Consider the following 19,466-nt stretch of genomic DNA (forward strand, 5'->3'; position numbering starts at 1 on the left):
GTATGTGTGAGAGTGTGTGTGTGTGTGTATGTGTGAGAGTGTGTGTGTGTGAGTGTGTGTGTGGGAGAGAGTGTGTGTATGTGTGAGAGTGTGTGTGTGTGAGTGTGTGTGTGGGAGAGAGTGTGTGTATGTGTGAGAGTATGTGAGAGTGTGTGTGTGAGTGAGTATGTGGGTAATTGTTTGGGAGTCTGCTTTCAAACCGCTCATGGTTGTTCATTGACCACTTCCACCATGTTTTTCCGAGTGTTGTAATATCCTTTAATATTATGATGCAGAAATCACAGAGGGGAGGTGATCGCATTTGAGTTCCTGCTTTATAACTTCTGTCCTAACTCCTGAAAACCTGCGTATGCAAATGTACGTACAGGTTATATATCTATGTATAGGTGCACGTACATATGTATAGGTCATGTATGTATATACAGGTGCATGTATGTAGAGGAGTATGTATGTATGAGATGCATGTGTGTGCATGTCTGTACATTTGAGTGTATGGATGTATGAAGGTGTGGTTCAATGACAGTGTGTTTGAGAGTCAGAGCTAGGCACAAAACATCAGCCTCCCTGCTCCTTCCCCTCCTGCTTGATCTGCTGTGTTCGTCCAGCTCTACACCTTGTCATCATTGATAACGGGAACTGCAGATGCTGGAGAATCCAAGATAACAAAGTGTGGGGCTGGATGAACACAGCAGGCCAAGCAGCATCTTAGGAGCACAAAAGCTAGAAGGGTCCAGGCCCGAAACGTCGCTTTTGTGCTCCTAAGATGCTGCTTGGCCTGCTGTGTTCATCCAGCCCCACACTTTGTTATCTATACCTTGTTATCTTATGTTTGAGAGTCAGGTTCATTGGGTAAGTGTGTGATTTATATAGAGCTACCATCCTAGCAGTTTTAGAACTCCTTTGTTATATAATCTTTCTTCCAGCCTTTTAAACTCTTATCTGTCATTGATTAAATCTGGTTCTAATACTGGGAAAAAGTTATCCCCCACTTAAAATCTGTTTAAAATTAACCAGCAACTGACCTGTAGCTGACCTGGTTCAAGTTTAGTTCCTGGAATTCTCTGGACATATTGACAACACACCTCTGAACTGGAGTATAGGCCATACATCTCTGAACTGGAATACAGACCACACACCTCTGAACAGGAATATAGACTTCAGTTGTGGACCAGATCAAACTCTCTCAAAATATATTAAGAAGAAAGCCCAGGCCCTAACATTTTCTTAATTTAAAGGTAAGTATAAGGCGTTGTGTTCCAGATGTAATTTACTTGGTCATTTTACCAGGCTTGAAACAAAACACACTCTATTCATACACAATAATTAAAATACAGATGAAATAAAAATAAAAGATTTGGCTTAACTGTAACTCTATTGAAATGCTCAGCAAAAGAATGTATATATTAACTACTACAGTTGGTTCTGCTGTAACACGATGGTTGTGTTTCTATGCAACATTGTGTTATAGAAAATCGCACTATAGAAATAACTGCAGATGCTGGAGAATCCGAGATAACAAAGTGTGGAGCTGGATGAACACAGCAGGCCAAGCAGCACCTTAAGAGCACAAAAGCTGATGTTTCGGGCCTAGGCCGTTCATCAGAAAAAGGGTCTAGGTTCTAGGCCCGAAACGTCAGCTTTTGTGCTCCTAAGGTGCTGCTTGGCCTGCTGTGTTCATCCAGCTCCACACTTTGTTATCTAGGTTCTTGAGGGCATTCGCTTCCAGTATAAACCTGTCTCATCTAAACTGAAAATTTGATCAAAGTTGTAGCCTTCTTTGTCAATTAACTTTTTTACTTTGGGAGGAAGTGACATTGCATGCTTCTTGTCTGCACTGGCAGCTTCACTACGCAACTTTATGTTATAAATAGCATAACGGTTCTTAAAACCAACAAACAAGCCACAGCTAGCAGTAAAGGCAGGCACATCTGCAGGATTTTCAGCCTTTTTTTGTTTGATATTTATAGATCGATTGGGCTTCCTCTTTTATGGTGAAAAAGCCGGTCCCAGGTTGGTTTTTTGTTTGATTTTCCATCCACACCCATAGACGCTTCTCCATCTCCTCAAGTTCACTTTGCCTGTGACCTCACAGATCTGCTAGCGCTCAACTTGTTCCAGCAATACAGCTTGCTTCAATCTTTTCTGCATTGTCTCTGCTGGTGCATAACGTAGGCTCCTTCATTCCTGTTGCATGAAAAATATCACATGTTCTCTCATCACGCTCAAAACCCTATTGGGGTGGCACTGTGCCTCAGTGGTTAGCACTGCAGCCTCACAGTGCCAGGGACCCGGGTTCGATTCCTGCCTCGGGCGACTGTCTGTGTGGAGTTTGCACATTCTCCCCGTGTCTGCGTGGGTTTCCTCCGGGTGCTCCGGTTTCCTCCCACAGTCCAAAGATGTGCAGGTTAGGTGGATCGGCCATGCTAAATTACCCGTAGTGCTCAGGGGTGTGTGGGTTATAGTGGGATGGGTCTGGGTGGGATGCTTCAAGGGGCGGTGTGGACTTGTTGGGCTGAAGGGCCTGTTTCCACACTGAAGGGAATCTAATCTAATAACGTTAAGCTGCTCTTCCAGTGTTACAGCATTTCTTTTCATTCACCCGTGATTTTATCACCAGGACACTTGCTTGCTAACATTCTTGTCGCTTTGTCCTCGGGTTTTTGTGGGTAACACAGCTGAATTTGCTAAACAGAAATAACAGAGTGCTGTACCTCTCACAGAAAGCGCTTCACGACAAAGTCTGCAAAATGATCATGTGATGCCGATGCAGAGACTAACACAGCGCATGCTCAGGACGAAGGCCACGAAGCAAACATGATGATAACGTGTACTTCTTCGCGCACCGATGAAATCACATTACAGACAGCACAAGTTCGTGCTTCAGAAACAGCGTTCCCCTATTTATCAGTCACGTTATAGCCAATTTGCGTTGCCAGAACATGCATTATAGCAGAACCGACTGCACTAATGAACTGTTCCAATAAAGCAACATCCCATAAATACACTCTTGGTAAAGGCAAATTCAGTAAAATAGATGGTCTCACATGCAATTCTAGCAGCAGTAAGAGAACCCCAGCTTTTAGCTGTAACACAGAGAGAAATAAGAGCTTCCACACCCAGCTTCAAGACCCACCAACTACTGAAAACTAAAACTAAAAATCCTGCTTCTATGTGAGCTTGAACCCACCCGTTCAGGCTGCTTCTATTTTATTGGCTCAGAGCAGACTGCTCTGCACCTCTGTCTTAACCTTTCTTCACAAAAAAACAAGCCAGGACGAAAAAAAAACCCTCTTAAAGCCGGAGTATTTGTCACACTTCCCATCTTTGAACTGGAATCAGGCCACACACCTCTGAACTGGAATATAGACCACATACCTCTGAACTGGAATATAAACTACAGACCTCTAAACTGGCATTTGAACCACACACCTCTGAACTGGTGTGTAGACTTCATGCCTCAGAACTAGAACATACTCTTGGCATCTCTGTTCTGCTGTTTAGTTGATTAGATATTGGGCTTTGCCAAACCTCTTAGTTGTCATACAGTCAAGGCGATGATGCCAAGGCAGCTGCAGTCATTGTCAGAAAAACAAAGTTTGACACTAACTATCATTGGTGTGTGGTATGTGTTTTCTGATGTACTGTCCAATCAGGCAGCCTACAAATAGTATTTGGCTGCTGTGATTTTTGAACCATGAAGGTGTTGGTCCCATTTAGAACGTAGAATATAGAACATAGAACAGTACGGCACACTACAGGCCCTTCGTCCCACGATGTTGTGCCAAACTTTTACCCTAATCCTAAGGTTTATCTAATCTTCACCCCTACCTTATACTATCATCCATATGCCTATGTAATAGCCACTTAAATGCCTGTAATGAGGCCGACTCCACTACCCTCTCTGGGTACCCTCTGGGTACCCTCTTCCGCACCCCTACCACTCTCTGAGTAAAGAACCTACCTCTGACGTCTCCCCTCTATCTACCTCCGCTCACTTAAAAACCATGTCCCCTCGTAATAGCTACCTCCACCCTAGGAAAAAGTCTCTGGCTATCCACTCTATCTATACCTCTGATCATTTTGTACACCTCTATCAAGTTACCTCTCATCCTTCATTGTTCTAAAGAGAAAAGCCCTAACTCTCTCAAACTTTCCTCGTAAGACCTTCCCTCCATTCCAGGCAACATCCTGGTAAATCTCCTCCGCACCATTTCCAACACCTCCACATCTTTCCTGTAACGAAGTGACCAGAACTGGATACAATACTCCAGATGTGGCCGAACCAGGATTTTGTACAGCTGGAGCATAACGTCACAGCTCTTGAACTCAATCCCTCTATTAATGAAAGCTAACACACCATATGCCTTCCTAACAACTCTATCTACCTGGGTGGCAGCTTTCAGGAAACTATGGACATGAACCCCGAGATCCCTCTGCTCCTCCACACTGCCAAGAATCTTTCCGTTAACCCTGTATTCTGCTTTCAAGTTTGTCCTTCCAAAATGAATCACTTCACACTTTTCAGGGTTAAACTCCATTTGCCACTTCTCAGCCCAGCTCTGCATCCTATCAATGTCCCTTTGTAACCTAGAACAGCCCTCCACACTGTCCACATGACCAACCTTTGTATCATTCGCGAACTTACGAATCCACCCTTCTACTCCTACATCCAAATCATTTACAAAAATCACAAATTGAAGAGGACCTAGAACAGATCCTCGTGATACACCACTCGTAACTGAACAAATTAAACTCGTTTAGCTTCACTTGAGCTAAAAATGCATGTGTTTCATCATGTAACTAAACTTTGGATAAGATATTGAGTTATGGGGCAGGTTGGGGGATTTTTATAAAACAGTAAGGAAGGTCTTGAGGCAAAAAATGCCAGAAGTCCCTAATCTGGCCAACAGCCCATTCCCTAGCACCACTGTTTCCTACTTGAATTTATACCTTATACACTGGATCTACTGGTTTTCGGCTGAAGTCTGCCACTGGCCAGAGTTTCATTCCCTATTTCCCAATGCTTCTGTCTAAGCACCCGGCATATTTCACTTGTATAGCAACATCTCCTCTGGTGTATCTTCAGCACTCCACACCCTTTATGGACCTCGCTGTCTCTGCAAATTTATAAATGCTGCCACTTCCACATTTCACGTCAACTCTTATGACACCTTCCATCACTTTACAGATGATCGAGAGTAGACTGATGGGGTAGTAATTAGCTGGGTTGGATTTGTCCTGCTTTTTGTGTACAGGATGTACTTGGGCAATTTGTCAGGTAGATCCCAGTGTTGTAACTGTGCTGGAACAACTTGGCTAGGGGAGCAGCAAGTTCTGGAGCGCAAGTCTTCAGTACTATTGTTGGAATGTTGTCAGGGCCCATAGCCTTTGCAGTATCCAGTGTCTCCAACAATTTCTTGATAAATCATGGAGTGAATCAAATTGGCTGAATACTGGAATCTATAATGAGGGGGGCCACTGGAGGAGGCCGAGATGGATCATCCACTTGACCTTTCTGGCTGAAGATTACTGCAAAAGCTTCAGCCTTATCTTTTGCACTGAATTGCTGGGCTCTTGCATCATTGAGGATGGGGATATTTGTGAAGCCTCCTCCTCCAGTGAGTTGTTTAATTGTCCAGCACCACATTCACAACTGGATGTGGCAGGACTGCAGAGCTTAGATCTGATCCATTGGGTTAGGATCGCTCAGCTCTACCTCTTGTTGTTTTTGCTGTTTGGTGTGCAAGTAGTCTCGTTTGGTGGCTTCTCCAGGTTGATACCTCGCCTTCAGGTATGCCTGGTCCTGCTCCTGGCATGCCCTTCTGCACTCTTCATTGGACCAGATTGATCCCCTGGATTGATGGTAATGGTTGAGTGGGGGTATGCTGGGCCATGAGGTTACGGATTGTGATGCAGTACAATTCTGCTGTTGATGGCCCACAGCCTCATGGATGTCTGGTCTTCAGTTGCTAGATCTTTGGAAAGTCTGTCCCATTTACCACAGTGATAGTGCCACACGATGGAGCGTATTCTCAATGTGAAGATGGGACTTCATCTCCTCAAGGACTGTGTGATGGTCACTCTAATGATACTGCCATAGAAAGATGCATCTGCAGCTGGCAGATTGGTAAGGATGAGGATAAGTATGTTTTTCCCCTCTTGTTGGTTCCCACACCACCTGCCGCAGACCCAGTCCAGCAGCTACGTCCTTTAGGACCCAACCAACTGTACTGCTGCTGAGCCACTCTTGATGATGGACATTGAAATTCCCCAACCAGAGGACATTCTGCGCCCTTGCTACCCTCAGTGCTTCCTCGAAGTGTTGTTCAACATTGAGGAGTACTGATTCATCTGCTCAGGGAGGACAGTATGTGGTAATCAGCAGGAGGTTTCCTTACCTATGTTTAACCTGAAGTCATAAGACTTCATGGGGTCTAGAGTCAATACTGGGGACTCAGGGCAACTCTGTCCCAACTATATATCCACTGTGCTGCCATCTCTGCTGGGTTTGTCGTGCCAGTGGGACAGGACATACTCGGGGATGGTGATTGTGGTGGCGGGGACTTTTTCTGTAAGGTCTGATAACTACCAGGATATTGATAGTGGGGATTCAGTTCAATTTTCTCTTGTTGGGGATGGTCATTACCTGGCATTTGTCTGAGATGTTAAGAACTGCCCATGCTGGAATCAAAGCTAACACAGTGGTGGAGTTGGAGATACACAGAAGGCCAGGCAGCATCAGAGGAGCAGGCAAGTTGACGTTTCGGGTCCAGACCCTTCTTCAGAAATGGGGGAGGGGTAAAGGGCTCTGAAATAAATAGAGGAGGTTTGGGGCTAGGGAAGGTAGTTGGGATGGTGATAGGTGACTGCAGATAGGCTCTGGTGGGGAATGATCAGAGAGGTGCGGGGGCGGATAGGTGGGAGAGATGATGGACAGATCAGAAGACGGGGATGAGAGGGAGCCTTGGCCATGGAACGAGGCCAGGGGTGGGGAGATTTTGAAGCTAGTAAAGTCCACAGTGAGACCATTTGGGCTGTGAGCTCCCAAGGTGGAATATAAGGTGTTGCTCCTCCAGTTTTTGGATGTCATTGTTGTGACACTGGGAGTCCCAGGATGGACATGTCATCCAGGGATTGGGAGAGGGAATGGTTCACAACCGGAAGGTGTTGTTGATTGTCGCGAACTGAGTGCAGGTGCCCTACAAAGTGATCTCTGAGGCTCCTCTTGGTCTCCCTGATGTAGAGGAGGCCACATCGGGACCATCGGATGCAATAGACCACATTAGCAGATGTGCAGGTCTGTTTAATGTGGGAGGTTTTCTTCGTACAGGGATGGAGGTGAGGGGGGAGGTGCAGGGACAGGTGTAGCACTTCCTGCAGTTGCAGGGAAAGGTGCCAGGTGTGGTGGAGCTAGTGGGGAGTGTGGAGCAGATGAGGGAGTCATGGACAGCGCAATCCCTCCGGAAGGCAGATAAGGGTGGGGAGGGAAATATAACCTTGGTAGAGGGGTCAGATTGCAAATGGCAGAGAACGATGCGTTGAATCTGAAGGTTAGTAGGGTGATACGTGAAGACAAGGGGGATTCTGTCTTTGTTTTTATTGCGAGGAGGGGAGGTGAGGACAGAGGTGCGGAAAACACAAGGGATGCGGTCGAGAGCATTTTTGACCACTGATTTGGGGAAGGTGCGGTCCTTGAAATATGAGGACATGTTGGGATGTCTTGGGAGTGGAACGCTTCATCTTGGGAGGAGATGCAGTGGAATTGGGAGTAGGGGATGGCATTCTTGCAGGAGGGTGGATGAGAGGAGGTGTAGTCTAAGTAGCTGTGGGAGGCAGTGGGCTTCTCCTTCCAGGATCTCTGTTTCCATCTCTGGTCAAGCCACTGGAAGGTGTTGTCTCTTTTTGTGAACCAGTTCAACTCCCCCTCCCATTCCCTGGGTGACATGTCCATCCTGGGCCTCCAGCAGTGTCACAATGATGCCACCTGGAAACTGGAGGAGCAGTACCTCATATTCTGCCTTCAGAGCCTACAGCCAGATGGTCTCAATGTGGACTTTACGAGCTTCAAAATCTCCCCAACCCTGACCAACTCTCCCTCATTCCCGCCTCCTCGACCTGTCCATCTTCTCTCACCTATCCACCCCTGCCACGCACCAATCTGCACCACTGCCTACCTGCATTCACCTATCACCATTCAGCTACCTTCTCCAGCCCCCTACCCCTCATCTGTTTATTTCAGAGCCCCTTTCCCCCTCCCCCATTTCAGAAGAAGTATGCTGACCCGAAACGTCAGCTTTCCTGCTCCTCTGATGCTGCCTGGCTTGCTGTAATCCTCCAGCTCCACACTGTTATCCTTGGCATTTGTCTGGCTTGAATGTAACTTGCCACTGATCAATCCAAGACGAAATCTACTCGTATTTGAACATGGACTGCTTCAGTATCGGAGGAGTTGCAATTGGGGCTGAATATTTTGCAATCGTCATTGGCAAACATCCCTACTTCTGACCGTATGATTGAGGGAAGGTCGTTGACGAAGCAGCTGAAGATGGTTGGGCCTGGGACACTACCCTGAGGAACTCCTGCAGAGATGACTGATGTCTAACAGCAATCTTCCTACATGCCAGGAATGATTCCAAGTAGCAAAGTGTCTCCACCTTGGATTCCTATTGATTCCAGTTTAGCTAGAGCTCCGTGATGTCACACATGGTTGAAGGTTGCCTTACTATCAATGATGATCTTTCTTGCCACACTTGTGAAATTCAGCAGTTTTGTCCATGTTTGCACCTAGGCTGTAATGAGTTCCAGAGCTCAGAAGCATTTGCAGAACCCAAACTGGGCATCAGTCAGCAGGTTTTTCCTTTGCAAGTGTCACTTGATAGCTCCCCCTTCCATCACTTTGTTGACAATGAGTAGAGCGATGGGCTGTAATTGGCTGGGTTAGATTTGTCCTGCTTTTTGTACCAAGACATTCCTGGGCCAAGTATGGACAATGCTAGAGTTGTAACTGGACTGGAGCAGCTTAGGTAGGGACAAGTCTTCATTACTACTGCTGGAATGTTGTCAAAGCCAATAGCTGTTCAAGTATCTAGTGCCTTCAGCTGCTCATTGATATCATGTGGAGTGAATCACTTTTTTTTCCATTGACAGGATGTGGGCATTGTTGGCTAGACTGGTATCTGTGATGCTAGGGAGCACTGGGGATGGATCATCTGCTCAGAGTTTGTAACTGTAAGTGGAAGCAAATACTTCAGCCTTTTCTTTTGCAATGAAGGGGAGATGATGGCTCAGAGGAATTGGACTAAGAAATCCCAGAGACCCGGCAACATCTGGGAACCTGGGTTCAAATCTCACTATAGCAGATGGTGGAACTTGAATTCAACTTTACAAAAATCTGGAATTGATGATGAGCATGAAACCATTCTCGATGATTGGGAAAAGACCCATCTGGTGAGAAGGAACATGCCTTCCTTACCTGGTTTGGTGTACATGAGACTCCAGGTGCACAGCAAGAAACCAGCAACATTCACATCTCATGAATACATAAATGTGCTGGACTTGTGTATCATTGAGGGTGGGGATATTTGTGGAGCCTTCTCCAGTTGGTTATCTAATTGCCCACCACCATTCACAACAAGATGTGACAAGACTGCAGAGCTTAGATCTGATCCATTAGTTGTGATAGACAACGATGTGATCCCACTTGCTGGTTCTATGCTTAAGAGTATTGTAAAAGCTCCCCTTTTTTTTTAAGATCTGCCTGGTGCTGCTCCTGGAATGCCCTGTTTTGCTCAGAGGGCAGTTAAGAGTCAACCATGTTGCTGTGGGTCTGGAGTTTACAGAGACCAGGTAAGGATGACAGATTTCTTTCATGAACCAGATGAATTTTTATAAGAATTGCCAGTGTTCAGCACAAGGCTAGCTTTTTATTCCAGGCTTTATTAAATTCAAATTTCACCATCTGCTGCATTACATTTGAACCCAAGCCCCAGAATATCCAAATAAACCAAAGAACAGCTACTGGAGATCTGAAACACACAAAGCAAACATAACTGGAGAAACTCAGCAGGTCTGGCAGAACCTGTGGAGAGAGGCGGTTCTGAAGGGTTACTGGACTCGAACCATTGATGGTTTCTCTCTCCACAGATGCTGCCGGACCTGCTGAGATTCTCCCAACATTCTGTTTTTGCTTCAGGTTTCCAACATGCTCAGTTCTTTGTTGTACGTCCCCCTGGTTCAGTGGCATTATCAGCATGCCACAGTCTCTTCTTTGACGAGGGGTTGCTGCCCTGATCTGTTTGGAGATGCTGGCAGCCCTGCTGAGCTTTTCCACCAGTTTCTACACTGCCAGCATCCAGCCTGGCGCTCCCACAATTCCCAAGATTTATTTAGATACTTCTGTAAACACATTTTATATCAACCAGATTGGGATCCGGCACAAACCGGGAATTAGTGTATACAAAGAAATCCAGTAGAAGGCAGTCCAATAGAGTAGGCTGTCCAATAGAAGACAGAGGGTGGTAGTGGATGGAAAGTATTCAGCCTGGAGCTCGGTGACCAGTGGCGTGTCGCAGGGATCTGTTCTGGGATCTCTGCTCTTTGTGATCTTTATAAATGGCTTGGATAAGGAAGTGGAAGGGTGGGTTAGTAACTTTGCTGATGACACGAAGGTTGGTGGAGTTGTGGACAGCGTGGAGGGCTGTTGCAACGGGACATTGACAGGATGCAGAGCTGGGTAAAGAAGTGGCAGATGGAATTCAATCCAGAAAAGTGTGAAGTGATTCATTTTGGAAGGTTGAATTTGAATGCAGAATACAGAGTTAATGGCAGGATTCTTGGCAGTGTGGAGGAAGAAAGGAATCTTGGGGTACACATCCACAGATCCTTCAAAGCTGCTACCCAAGTTGATAGGGTTGTCAAGAAGTAGTATGATGTATTGGTTTTCACTGAGGGGAACGGAGTTTAAGAGCTACAAAGTTATGCTGCAGCTCTATAAAACTCTGGTTAGACCACACTTGGAATATTGTGTTTAGTTCTGGTCGCCTCATTACAGGGAAGATGTAGAAGCTTTAGAGTGGGTGCAGAGGAGATTTACCAGGATGCTGCCTGGACTGGAGGGCAGGTCTTATGAGGAAAGGTGGACAGAACTAGGGCTTTTTTCATTACAGCATAGAAGGATGAGAGGTGACTTGACAGAGGTTTACAAAACGATGAGGCATAGATAGAATGGACGGTCAAAGACTTTTTCCCAGGGCGGAAATGACTATTACGAAGGGGCATGATTTTAAGGTGATTGGAGAAAGGTATAGGGGAGATGTCAGAGGTAGGTTCTTCACACAGAGTGGTGGGTGTATGGAACACGCTGCCAGCAGCGGTAGTGGAGTCAGATACTTTAGAGACTTTTGAGCGACTCTTGGATAGGCATATGGAGGATAGTAAAATGTAGGGTATGTGGGGTAGACTGATCTTAGTAGGATAACAGGTCAGCACAACATTGTGGGCTGAAGAGCCTGTACTAACCTGTGTAAATCCCACGTCAATGCACAAACTAATCAGTGTAATCAATAACAGATTTAGGGAGATGGAATACACACAGACCACTCACCAGTGTCCACTCTGCCAATTTTATTTCTCTCACCAACATCACTATAACATTACTATAATATTCCTGTGCTTTTCATTTACCTGGCTGGCCGTTAAACTGTACCTCTCACCTACACAAGGTAGCATTTTCTACTTTCTAACCACTCTGCACAAAGTTATTTGCCTGATCTGCCTACTGGATTTGTTAGCATGCTCCTTGTTTTCATGGTCTCTTGGTTCCTACCACCACAACCCGAAAAGTCAGTTCGTCTCTTTCATAATTTTAAGAAGCTCAATCAGATCACCCCTCAGCCAACTGGAGAAAATAAACTGTATGCAGGAACAGAAAATGGTGGAACTGCTCAGTTGGTCAGGCACCACGTGCATTTCATGGGAGAATGTGTCAATGTCAGCCCTAAATATGCTGAACATACCAGTCTCAAAATTGTTCTACACAGAGGCTGAGCCCTTAAGTATATTCAAGGCTGAGAGACCTTTTAAAACAAAAAATCAGTAAATGAATCAAGGATTATGGGGAAACAGCAGCAAGGTGTTGAGGATTATCAGATCAGCCACGATCTCATTGAATTGCACAGCAGACCTGATGGGTTGAATGGCCTACCTCTGTCTCTACATTTTATTGTCTGTCTGCACTTTCCGTTCACCCATTTTGATTTGGATGCTGCACACATTCTGATACAGCTTTTACTTTTATGATCTGTTAGTTGACTCTTCAATTCACACTCTATATGCTTTCTTGTAGTGGGCTGTTTATCATTTCCTGTCACAGTCTTTGGCCTTGACTCTTATCTCCAATTTATCACACGTTCCCAAATCAGATCCCTTGCCCTGATTACGTAATTCAAGATCCTTTTTGTCCTTAATTGTGCAGTGGCTAAGAACATTGGTCCCAGCATTTTTAGATGTATGCTACCCCATGACTTAGTACGATCTGGGAGCCATTACAGACACATGGCTGCCGGGTGAAATGGACTGCAGCTGGAATTGTGAAGGGCATTGAAGAATACAGGACATAGAGAAGCAACTGGAAACTAGGGAACGGTGAAGGGGCAGATCTATTAGTTAATAAAACAATTGAGAGGAATGACCTCTGTCTGAAAGCAAAAATGACAGAACGGAGGAACGTACGTAGGCCATTCAGACCATTAAGGCTGCTCTGTCATATAATACAGGGATGACTGATCAAACAGTTCACTGCCTTTTACCCACAGCAGAGGGGCTCAGTGGTCAGCAGTGCTGCCTCACAGCACCAGGGACTTCAGTTCAATTCGAGCCCTGAGCGACTGTCTGTGCGGAGTTTGCACATTCTCCCCATGTCTGCATGGGTTTCCTCTGGGTGCTTCAGTTTCCTATCACAGTCCAAAGATGCGCAGGTTAGTGGGGATTGGCCATGTTACATTGCCCATGGTGTCCAGGGATGTGCGGGATAGGTGGATTAGCCCTGGGAACGCAGGGTTACACAGATAGGGCAGGGAATGGGTGCTCTTTGAAGGGTTGGGGTAGACTCAGTGAGCCGAATGGCCTGCTTCAACACTGTAAAGATTCCACTAACCCATTAACCCTATACGCCAGTGAAACAACCTATCCCTTACTCTTCTGAGACAGGAAATTTCAATGATTCACATTGTTTTGACTAAAGGTAATTCTCATCTTGATCCAAAGTGACATTTCCCCATTATTTTAAAATTATACCTCTTGGTTACAGAATCCCTGACCAGGAGGAACTATTTTGCAGAAGCAGATACAGACTAGCACTTAGGAAAAGAAAATTAGAGTGATGGACACGGCCTGAAGTTGCTGAACTCAATGTTGCGCTCTGGAGGTTGTGAAATGCCCTCACTGGAAGGTGAGCCTCTGTCCTTCCAGCTTGTGCCTGGCTTTACAGGAACGTTGCAGCAGACCCAGGATAGAAATATGAGCATGAGTCAAGGCTTAGTATTGAAATTGCAAGCGACCAGGAGGTCATGGTCATGCTTGTGGAGTGGGCAAAGTGGTCTCCCAGTCTGTTTGCTCTCTCCAACACGGGGGGGATGGCGTGGTGGACCATGAACACAACACACCAGGCCAAAAGTAGCACAAGTAACTCACAGCTTCAGCTGGAAGAAGTGTCTGTGACCTTGGACAGTGAGAGGGGGTAAAAGGACAGGAGTTCCAGCTCCTGAAACTGCGACACAGACACGGCACGATAGATAACTCAATCCTTTATTCCTCACTAAATGTGGAAAGATTCAGCATCTTTAGATCTTGTTAAAAGCAGCAATATCAACGCTTTGCACCTGAAAAAGAAGGAAGAAAAGTTGTGATTAGAAGAGCCAGCGATCACCAAGTTTACCACCAAGTTACTGAGGTAAAAACCTGCAGGAGCACACTCCAGAATGGACTTATAATGCAAATGTCAGAAGCCAAAGCATAACAATGGGGAACAAGAGCATTCTATCAGCATGGAGTCCAGAAGAAAGGCCACTGCTGGGCTGCATCTCCCTGGAGGATGGGGTAGAGTGCATGTTCATAGACATACCACAGCAGAGTCGATCTAATACGGAGACTCTTTGAGACATTCACACTCCCACCAGAGACTGTGGCATTGAGGCAAGCCTAGCATTAACTGCCCATCTCTGGTGTCCCCAAGGTGGTGACTACTTGCTGCTTAAGGCACTGTGATTTGTGCAATGCAGTTATTCCCACCAGGCCATTAGGGAATAAATTCCGGAATCTTGGCCCAAGGATGAAGAAGAAATAGCTGCTTTATGCCGTAGTTTGGAGAACATGCGAGGGAGACACTCTCTCCTGCCTTTGCAATTCTAACTGGCTCAGCTGAGCTCCCTCAGACCCTACGACTGCCAGCTTTACAGTTCAATACTCACATAATCCTCAAACTTGGTGATTTCTTCCTCCAGCTGATCTGTGCCGACCTTGTCATCCTCCACCACACACTGGATCTGGAGCTTCTTGATCCCATACCCAACCGGGACGAGTTTGGAGGCTCCCCACACCAAGCCATCCATCTGGACAGTCCGCACGCTCTCCTCCAGCTTCACCATGTCCGTCTCGTCATCCCACTGTATAAAATAGGTCCGCATCTCACTAGGGTGACACGTCAAACCCCATTTCCACACAAACAACATGGACTGACCAAAACCGCTGTTCAGCCTGAATGTGTCTACATCTTAGTTCATGCACCAGACCTCGCTAGTGTCAGCGATCTGCCTTCTGCAGGGAACACCTGCCCATTCTGACTGAAAGTTGTTGACAATTAACAAAATAGTTATTATAGACAATAAACAAAATCTCAGTTGAGGTAAGAGTTGGATTTCCTGTATGGGCTGTAACCAGGAAGTTAAACTCTACTGTGCATTCAGATTTCTGGCTGATATCATTAATGTAGACAGTAATTTAGAAACCACAGTCAGGCTCCAGGAAATGTCTTGGGATCGCATCACATATCCGTTACTTTAAATAATAATAATAAAATTTAAATTAGAAATTCATAGCATGGTTTTGTGAAAGCTTTTAATGATATTGGGACTAATCCTGGCTATTAAGAAATGCTTTTAAATCAACAGAAGTTACAAGACAGACCTTAGTAAGGTTTTAAAAGGCTAGAAAAAAACTCAGCACCAAAACACCAGACCTGCCCGCTGCTACTGGTTTAATTTATGGGACTATACCTTGGAGAGAGTATGTATTGGTAAATCATGTTTCTGTTTCTGGGGAATGGGAACCGGGTCAAGGTAAGATTCAGGGGTGGAGATTAAATGGCCAAAGGCACCCTGATGAAGGGAATTCCATGTTTCCGGGTGAACATATGCAGATGTTCGACTCTGAAATGTTTACAACTGCAATAAGGATGGAGTAAATGGGAGAAAAGGAGCGGGGTGGTGGTGAAAGCCGAGAGCTCTGTGTTGTAAATGTATGGCTTGTTATCAAAATAATGTGAAGAGTCCCCCCTCAGTGCCCCCCCCTCCAGGATGTCACTGATCAACACCCACAGCTTCATTTTTATTCGCAGCATTAACTGTTCACTCAATTAAATTGCAGTGAACAGTACAGTGCTGGGAGAAGAACACGAGCACACAATGTGCTTTCTTTGTAAAATTATACACGGTGGGTAGGGAAAAACTGTTCCCACTCATATGAAGGGGAACAGGCAAGCAGGCACAAATTGAAAGTAACTGGCAAAAGAAGCAATAGCAACACGAGAAATGTTTTCCATGCACTGAGTGGTTAGGGTCTGGAATGCACTGCTAGGGGCAGCTTCAATAGTGATATTCAGAATTAAAAGTTAAAGGAAGAATGTACAAGGTTATGGGGAGAAGACAGAGGAGTGATATTAAATGAACAGCTCACTGGGAGAACTGGTGACCTCCTTCTCAGCTGAAACAATTCTGACAAAGTTTTTACAGGTTCAAGTCTTGGTTTGACAGAATCTGAAAACACAGAAGGCAGGCATTTAGGAATGTGCCTTAGCCAGAAAGTGTTTCCCAATCAGTCTTGTCCTTCTGTACTGTTTTCCTTTGCATGGGGAGATCACATTGTGTGCACTCTGGGCATTATTAATCAATCTGATTTCACTCCACATCACAACTTTCAGTGCGAAGTCCAGTAACCGTCTGCTAGAACTGCTAGACCTGCTGTTTCTCCAGCACTGTTTTTGTTTCAGATTTCCCACGTCCACAGTTCTGTGTTTATTGTTATACTCATTCTGCCTCTGGTTCTTTTGTCAATTTCCTTCAATTGGTTTCTCCCTGGTTACCACTTCCCTGATTAGTGAAACATGCACTCTTTGCATACACCATGTCAACTTGTTGGAAAAGTTGTGGGATGAGCTGAAGGGAGCATCACTTACTGGTTTCACATCCAAGAGGATGGAGGACTTGGCAATGAGGGCAGGTTTCTTGGATTTCCTCTCTGCATACTGACGTAAGCGTTCCTCACGGACCCTATCTTTTTCTGCCTTCTCGTCTTCGTCACTGCTTCCAAAGAGATCAACGTCATCATCATCATCATCATCATCTTCATTCTTCTTAGCCTCGACCTTTGTTGTGCTGGGCTTTACCTTCATGAGGACAGCAATAGGTTTATAGATAAAAATCAGTGTGTAGCAAGACAGGAGAAAATCTACCAACCTCCTCGGTCTGAGAAAAAACCATTAAAGTGGTCATTTACAGGCAGCAACCGCAAGTTATGGAGTGGGTTTGGGAAAAAAAAGAGAGAGAAGGATGACAAAGGAGGGAGGAGGAGATACCATGACAATAACAAGGGTTGGGGGAGAAGACAGTGAGTTAGACAGCAAACTTCAAACTGTGTCATGGGGTTGCTGAACTTTTTATATCCATTCCAGAGAACTGATGGCCTGGGTTAACCTTTCACCTGGAAACAAGGGATCTGACAGTGTAGCACGCCCTCAGTAACAGTGTCAGCCTAAATCAGAATGTCTGCAGTCAACAGCTCTGGAGCTGTAGGATTACATTAATATGCTGTACGGGCCTGCAGCTACAGTAATCTCAGTTTAATTAGTAAATGTTTCACCATTGACTGTTAGCATTCCCTTATGCCTCACTAAATGGCTCCCTCTGCTAATCTCTGCATTTATAAGTCACTGCCCTGGCACCCCAATTCCCCCAATTAAAGGTCCAATCTCCTAATTGCTAATTTGAGCCTCGCTCTCCCCTAATTCATTCACAATCCCAGTAGGACAATGGAATTTTATGGAAAGGGACCTCTGGAGCAATGAGTTAGCCCCAGTTTTCCTGATGGTTCTGTGCATAAATTCACCATGTGCAACTCACCCTGGGGGCAATGTGGATGAAGTCAGACCCAACGTTGCACAATGCCCGTCATGGTACATCAGCACAATGACATTCTGGCTGCGAGGCAAGGTACTGAATCCATTCTCCAACATTGGGTCCAGCTCATGTTCTGGGGCAGGGAGCAGAGAGAGGGGAATGCACACACAGACAGAGACAAAGTGAGAGAAGAGGGTCAGAAGAGGGGAAGGTGAGAACGCGTCTTACCTCATTGTGTTGGGCTTGTGGGCAGATTGCAGGCTGTGCGGTGACCAAAGACTTCTCTAATATGGATACACGGGCTTCCAGCTTCGACATTGCCAACCGCAGGTCTTCCACCACTAACAAGGAATGAACAAGAAATGCATCAAATGCAACACACACATACAAACAGGAAGCAGTGCACCTCCCACTATCCAGAGCAACCCTGTTCCTCCTCAGTGAGTATAGCAGATTGGTGGGTTTTTGAAAATGTGTGTGTTACGGTCTTGTGTGAAGTAAAGGTTACATCATGGGCCACAGAAGTGAAGATTAAGTACCAAATAAACTTATTTCAAACTTTCTTGGGCCATGAAGTGGATGCTTTTTAGGAGGTAACCATGGTTAGCAGGCAGACATTTGGCTATAGGGCCTAGTCATGTGAGAATTCAGACAGATAAAAAACACAATAAAAATGGAACTACATGGATGATCTGCTCGAGTTTCTATTAAACTGAAGAACAAATAAAGTAGAATAAACTTCTCTCTTTCTAACATGAGAATATATGCCCAAGTTGCTCAACCTCTGACCGTTTGGGGCGGCACGGTGGCTCAGTGGTTAGCACTGCAGCCTCACAGCGCCAGGGACCCGGGTTCAATTCCAGCCTCAGGTAACTGTCTGTGTGGAGTTTGCACATTCTCCGTGTCTGCGCGGGTTTCCTCTGGGTGCTCCGGTTTCCTCCCACAATCCAAAGATGTGCAGGCTAGGTGGATCGGCCATGCTAAATTGCCCGTAGTGTTCAAGGGTGTGTGGGTTGTAGGGGAAAGGGTCTGGGTGGGATGCTGCAAGGGGCGGTGTGGACTTGTTGGGCTGAAGGGCCTGTTTCCACACTGTAGGGAATCTGATCTTTAAAACAACCCCAGATAAAAAGCAATCTATTGCCGATGCTGGAAATCTGAAACAAGCACAGGAAATGCTGGAGAAACGCAGCAGGTCTGACAGCATCTGTGGAGAGAGAAACAGAGTAAATCCTTTGAGTCCAGCATGACTTCGTCAAAACTCAATTCTGAGCAGAGCTCTGGGATGGTCTGCAGCGATTCAGCAGGACCTGAGCAGTTCTAGGAGTTCACCATCACCTTCTCAAGGGCAACTATGGATGGGCAATAAATGCTGGTCCGGCCAGTGACGCCCACATCCCATAAGAAAAAAACCAACTGACCTAGTGACAGTGAAGGAACAGAGATTTAGTTCCAAGTCACAGCGGTCTATGACTCACAGGAGAGCTTCACTAGCCCCCAGGAGGTACCACTCTTGGTGCCACGTCTTTCTCTAAAAGATGGAAACCTTCAAATTAACATCTCAATTATTCCACAACAAATCCGAAGGCACAGCTTGAAGAGCAGCAAGCGGATTGCCCACAAAGTTGTGGCCAATGCAAGCAGCTCACATCACAGATAGGAGTGACATCTCTCCCCATCTTACAGTCAAGGCACACTGATCAACCTGACAAACTCTTGAAAAAAACTCCCACTTACCCTGGTGTAAGCTCTGATTCTCTTTCTCTAGGTTGATGACCCGGGCACACATCTCAATATCTGAGCATTGCACAGCACTCTGAGGATAGAGCACAAAGGAATTAGCTTCACAGAAAGAGAGAAAAACATGCACATGTACAAACAGCAAAGAGTGAGCTCATTCTTCCTCCATCCCCTGCTCCCCATTTGCAAGAGACAGGCGGGCAATAGGCATTCTGGACGATGATAAGCTGCAACATGAGACTCTTACCAAATGGGTGCAACATAAAGAGAAACTGGGACTCCCCTGGACATAAATAGCAAGCACACACACACACACACACACACACACAAAGGGAAGGCAAA

General features: G+C 45.7%; 1 protein-coding gene across 7 annotated transcripts in view; it reads right to left on the reverse strand.

Annotated features, from left to right (window-relative positions):
• Window positions 1–13,785: 13,785 nt before the first annotated feature.
• Window positions 13,786–19,466, reverse strand: part of eef1db (eukaryotic translation elongation factor 1 delta b (guanine nucleotide exchange protein)) — a 39,643-nt gene continuing 33,962 nt past the window's right edge. For all 7 annotated transcript variants that reach the window (XM_048558071.2, XM_048558079.2, XM_059640397.1 and 4 more), the window contains 5 exons: window positions 19,122–19,200; window positions 17,616–17,728; window positions 16,448–16,657; window positions 14,466–14,660; window positions 13,786–13,877 (listed from right to left, as the gene is read on the reverse strand). In XM_048558071.2, the coding sequence (XP_048414028.1) occupies window positions 13,839–13,877; window positions 14,466–14,660; window positions 16,448–16,657; window positions 17,616–17,728; window positions 19,122–19,200 (636 nt within the window). In that variant the 3' untranslated portion in view covers window positions 13,786–13,838. The remainder of the gene's footprint in view (window positions 13,878–14,465; window positions 14,661–16,447; window positions 16,658–17,615; window positions 17,729–19,121; window positions 19,201–19,466) is intronic.

Source organism: Stegostoma tigrinum, chromosome 2 (genome assembly GCF_030684315.1).
Source record: "Stegostoma tigrinum isolate sSteTig4 chromosome 2, sSteTig4.hap1, whole genome shotgun sequence".
Taxonomy (NCBI): domain Eukaryota; kingdom Metazoa; phylum Chordata; class Chondrichthyes; order Orectolobiformes; family Stegostomatidae; genus Stegostoma; species Stegostoma tigrinum.